Source organism: Gracilinanus agilis, unplaced genomic scaffold (genome assembly GCF_016433145.1).
Source record: "Gracilinanus agilis isolate LMUSP501 unplaced genomic scaffold, AgileGrace unplaced_scaffold51774, whole genome shotgun sequence".
In the NCBI taxonomy this organism is placed as follows: Eukaryota; Metazoa; Chordata; class Mammalia; order Didelphimorphia; family Didelphidae; genus Gracilinanus; species Gracilinanus agilis.
The window spans coordinates 1-6002 of NW_025386659.1; the positions used below are offsets into that span (position 1 = coordinate 1).

A 6002-nucleotide genomic window follows, 5' to 3' on the forward strand; every position below is an offset into this window, starting at 1 on the left:
GGGGGGGGGTTGAAGGGGAAAGGTGGAGCATGAATCATGTAACCATGTTAAAAATGAATATTAATAAATGTTAAAAAAATGACAAGAGATAGAAACAGTGCTGGAGGTAATGAGGAAAGACAGGCCCAATAATACAGTGTTGAAGGAGCAGTGAATTGCTCAGACTTATGTGAAAATCAATATGAAATTTTGTGCTAAAAAAGTGATAAAAATGCCATGTGTACTTTGTACTACAGACATTTTGTGATATGTGTCCTAAGGAAGTCAAAGAAGAAAGGGTCCATATACACAATAATACTAAAAACTAAACTTTATATATTGTTTTAAGGTTTGCAAAGCATTTTACATGTATTATCTCCTTTGATCTTTATAATAACCTTGTGAGGAAGGTGCTAGTAATGATTCCTTTTTATTGATGAAACAAACTGAGTCAGAGAGATTGTGATCTGTCCAAGGTCAGACAGCTAGCAAGTGTTTGTGGTAGGATTTGAATTCTGTTTTCCTGGAATCCAAAACCAGTGCTCTATTAACTTACCCACTGACCCTCTTCTATTTTATAGCATTGTATTTTTTGTAGAAAAACCTGGAAACAAAATATATTTTCTTCCATTAAGGAATGGTTATATAAATTGTGACATATAAATGGAAACGAATCTTACAATGCTACAAGAAATAAAGAACATGAAGAATTAAGATAAACATGAGAATACTAGAGCAAAAGGAAGAAAATAGAACCACAATCTAATAGGCACAATGACTATAGCAACATATATAAAAAGAATAAGAAAAGGTAGTGGTTGTTTTATTATAATGACTGTTTGGAGAAGAATTTAGAAAATGTTTCTTTTCCCCTCCTTTGCCAAGAATGTGAGATAGTTCATATACTGTCAGACACAGTTAATGTCTTGATCAGTTTTGCTGAATTACAGTTTCTTTCTTTTTTTAAAAAAGGGATTAATCAATTGGTATAGGCGGGAGAGAAGCCATACATTGGACAATGAAGATGACATTAAAAAACATATTAATGCAATTTATATCTTCTCATCTATACATATTTACAGATGCACATATTTGTATTATATACATATGTATGTCGGTAAAGATAGATGAATATATTCAGTGATATCATATTAGTTTGGACTGTATTCAGATTTATCAAAAGTTTGAGAGCCCAATGCAAAAACCCCCAAAATCTCAAACAATTTTACCACCTTTCATTACAATGATACTATTTAGTGTTCTATTTCTTCATTAGGACAATTTTTCTTAAACTGAATTAGTGTAAATGCCCAGAGAAAGGGTACCACATCTAGCAGGAGCTTCTGCACGGAAGTTCTTGAATGACTTTTGGCGAATCTCCTCATCTGAGAAGGTGTTAAGACAAGATTTAACCTTCTGAAAATGGGGCATTCGCCAAGGAGGGGATGGTTTGATAGTTGGATGATAGGACTTGATCTTCGAACTATACGTTTCGTAGTGACCCACTTTGGGTATGAACTTGAATGTTTTTTTATTACAAAGTGAATCTTTCAGCAATCTTTCCTGTATCCACTGATTTCTGAACTTTTCCTGAATTAGGTCAGCTACTGTGACATTTGGCTCATTGTCATGCTTTTTTGAGATAAAATTTTCTGGTAATGGTTTACTTTTTTTAATTGCTTTGGTTTTGTGATAATTCCTTCTGAATATATGTTGCTCTGCGGAAGTAATAAAGCCAGCCTGTACAGCTTTTGCATTTAAGTAAAGAAAATCATGTGGGCTTACTACTCTCGGTGGAGTAGTATATGAATGTATTTTCCATTGTCCGATTGTTTTAGCCACATTTTCTTCATAGTTGTTAGGCTTTCCATACGCAAAATCACATCCTGGTAACACGCTGCAATTTCTTCGTGTTCTTCCCAATTCTGGCTTTAGGATGAGGTGATTACAAAACATGGAATCCCTAATGCAGCCATGCCTGTAGTTCTCCATTTCTGGCTTTAAATTTGTTCTGCGCAAAGGTTGCAAGGGAGGGAGGCAGGTATTCCTCATGCTGTCGAGGCTTCTACATAGGACGGGACTTTCAGATTTTTGTGGTTCGGGTGAAGCCATATTGATCAACAGTCTGTTTATTCACTTTTGCTCCTTATGCTGTATTCTTTGTTTCTTGTATGTTTCTATTATGAGTGACAAGTTAAACAATGGCCAGTTTTGCCGACTCACCCATCATGAAAGACTTAAGTTGAGCTTCTCTTGGGTTAGTGTTGCCTTTTTATAAAACTTGCTAGAGAAAATAAAATAATACTTCTTTTCAGGGATAAAGTGTTTTGTTTATCCTAAGCTCCAGTTTTTAGGCTAGTAGAAAATTTGAGTAGTCGTATGAAGTTAGAGAAATGATGGAAGTAAGAGATCTTTTACCTTCAGTCTCAGATATTGTAGCCTTTAAGTTCACTCAGTCTATCTCCAGCCTTTCTATAGCCTTCTTTCTTCTTCTAGTTTCTGTTCTTCATATCTCTATAGAATGTCCTCCTTTGGTCATTGTGACATAATAGAGATTTCTCCTTTTAGTTTGCTCTGGGAGAGAATGACTCTGAAAGGTTCTTAAAAAATGCCAATTTAGGTCTTAGGGCCATTGGTAAGATTTGCCTCATGCTAATAAGACCAAAATAAAAGTATCAAGACCCATATTTTTAAAGGATTTGGATGGTAGCTCTAATCCCAGCTAAGGTTCTTGCCTACAAATATAATTTCTCATTATAGCATAAAATATTAGTCTGTATGACTCAGGATCTTGCCATTGGAAAGTAAAGCAGTTGTATACATTCAATAGAAGATGACAAATGGTGATAAGTCACAGTGAAATATTTTTAATATAAATAACTGTTATTTATATAGCTCCTCTAAGTTTTTGAAGTGATTAATAGACATATTCTCATTTGAGTCTCACAACAACCCTATGAAGAAGGTTATAAAGCTATTATTCCGGACCCTTATTATTTTTTTTTTGTTTTGTTTTTAGATAAAAAGAAATAGTACCTGAGAGAGATTATATGATAAATGGTTAAGAAGTGTCAGAGGCAGAATATGAACCCAGGTCTTCCCAATAGAGTATATATAGTGTTTCCAAGGCAGCACATTCCACATCTTAGATATTTCCTATTGCTACAAGCTTTTCTTTAAATCAAGAGATTTGGCCAGCTTGCTCTGTTTTTTGTTATATCAACAGATGTAGAGTTTAGTCAGCAATTGAGATTCTAAATATAGGCCCCCCCCACCCCAATCTATTGCTTATATCATTACATTAATCATTTACATAGGATTTCTAGTGATAACAGTATTTCTCCTTTTACTTAACAGAAAAGTGATGGCATAGTATAATAGAGAGCTTATCTCAAAGCCAAGAAGATTGAGGTTAAAGAATTGTCTCTGACATGTACTGGATCTTGGGAAAGTACTTCACTTCTCATTGTTCTGGGCAACTGTCTAATGCGATTTGTTACAGAAAAAGTGCCAGCCTGATTTGGGAAATGGAGTTGCCCATACCAGTGAAATCACAGCTACAGTCCTATTCCATAATCTCTTCTTATTAGGAAGCTATGATGCATATGGACACATCCAACAGAATGAATATCTAGTTCAATAATTGAGGGTTATTTTAGACAAACATACTAAGGACTGAACAGAGTTCTCAGGATCCAATAGGGATTTAATAAAGGTTTTATATAAAAATAAATGCTATATGATTATATAAATAGATACAGAAAAAAATCTTTGACAAACTACAACACTCATTCCAATGAAAAACACTGGAAAGCATAGGTATAAATGAATTTTTTCTGAAAATGAAAACAAACGTGTACCAAAAACAATCATCAATTATTATTTATAAGAAGAATAGGATAGAAGCCTTCCCAATAAGATCAGGAGTGAAACAAGGATGCCCATATCACCAATATTATTTAGCATAGTATTAGAAATGCTAGCCTCAGCAATAAGCAAAGAAAAATAAATGGAAAAAATGGGCAATTAAAAAAGTTGGTTTCAGTAGAATACCAGCATATAAAATAAACTCACATAAGTCAGTAGCATTTTAATATATTACTAAGAAAGTCCTGCAAGTAGGAATAGATATATTACATTTGAAATAACCAGAGACAGGGTAAAACACTTGGGGGGTATACTTACCAAAACAAATTCAGGAACTGCACAAACATAATTTTAAAACACTTTTTCACAAATAAAGTCATATACCTCAGTATCTGGAGAAATATTAATTGTTCCTGAATGGGCAGAGCCAATATAATTGAAATGACAATCCTATATGAACTAATGTGCTTATTCAATGCCACCCCAATCAAATGACAAATCATAATTTTGTTGAGCTATAAAAATATTAAAATTCATTTGGAAGAACAAATCATCAAGAATATCAAAAGGATTAATGAAAAAGATGTAAAAGAAGTTCTAGCAGTATCAGACTTTAAATTGTATTATAAAGCAATTATTATCAGAACTCTCTTTAATAGTTAAATAGAAAGATAGATTAGAGGAACAGGACAGACACACAGCAAATAGTGGTAAAGGATTATAGTAACCTTGTATTTGACAAAAGCATAGATCTGGGTTTTGGGGATAAGAAATCACTTCTGGTAAAAATTGCTAGAACAAATGGGAAGTAGTTTGGCAGAAACTAGGTATAGACCAATATTTTACACCATTCACTAAGAGAAGATAAAAATGGATGTATGGTCTAGACATAAAAAGAGATATCAAAAGTTAATTAGAATACGAAACACATTACCTTTCACATTTATGAATAGTAGAGGAATTTATGAGTTAATAAGAGACAGGGAATGTTGTAAGATATAAAATAGATAATTTTGAGTATATTAAACTAAAAAAATACATATAAAACAAATGTTGCCAAGATTAGAAAGCAGGAGATTGGATGGTAAAATATTATAGATAATCTTTTGGATGGAAGTCTCATATATCTAAAATATAAAGAGAACTTTGCCAAATTTATAAGAATAAAAGCTATCCCCCTAAACTATAAATGGCAAAATGTACAAAAATACAATTTTGAGATAAAAAATCAAAGCCATATATAGATATATGAAAAATTGCTCTAAATAACTACTGATTAGAGAAGTGCAAACCAAAACAATTCAGAGGTATCATTTCTCACCCATTAGTTTGCCTAAAAGGATGGAAGGGCAAAATGACAAATTTTGGAAGGGATGTGAAAAAATGGAGACATATACAGTGTTGGTAGAACTGTGAACTGATCCAACCATTTTGGAAAACAATTTGAAATTACACCTGCAGAACTGTTGCTGGGTATGTGTCCCGTGAAGATCAGGAGACAAGGAAAAGAACCTATATGTTCCAAAATATTTATAGTTGGTTCTCTTTGTGGTGGCAAGGAACTAGAAATTGAAGGGATCCCAGCATTTTGGGAATGGCTAAACAAATTATGGCGTATGATATTGATTGAATACTGTTGTGCCAAAAGAGGCTAATTAGTAGGCTAATTAAAAAAATAATTTGGAAAGAACGACACGGGATAATGAAAAGGAAAATTAATAGGACCAAGACAACATTCTATATATAGTTACAGAGTTAATGCTCGAAGAAAAACTTGTGAATATTTTACCTCCAAAGAATGGTCTGAAATATAGAAATATGAAATATATTATCTAGATATGCATATTTGTTTGCTGGATGATGCTTTCTGTGATGCAGGTAGGGGAAAGAGACACTGAGAAACTTGTAAATAGATTCTATTAATACAAAAATAAATGATTATGGAATGAATGACCCAGGTATATCAGCAAAGTACAACTTTAGTATGAATTGGCACTCATGTTTTCTGGGGAGGGATGCTTTGTATCTACTTTTTTGTCATACTATCAAATAAATTTCTTTATTTAATATTTTGTATTTTTATTCTATTAATATGTCATATAATACATTAATTTATCATTATTTAATAATTTAATAATAACTAAGATCACATGTGT

At 32.7% G+C, this 6002-nt stretch overlaps 1 protein-coding gene across 1 annotated transcript; it reads right to left on the bottom strand.

Moving 5' to 3' along the window:
- Window positions 1–1266: 1266 nt before the first annotated feature.
- On the bottom strand, window positions 1267–2091 carry LOC123255765 (cilia- and flagella-associated protein 77-like). Its single transcript, XM_044684500.1, has one exon. The coding sequence runs from the start codon at window positions 2089–2091 to the stop codon at window positions 1267–1269; it is 825 nt and encodes a 274-aa protein (XP_044540435.1).
- Between the last annotated feature and the right edge of the window lie 3911 nt (window positions 2092–6002).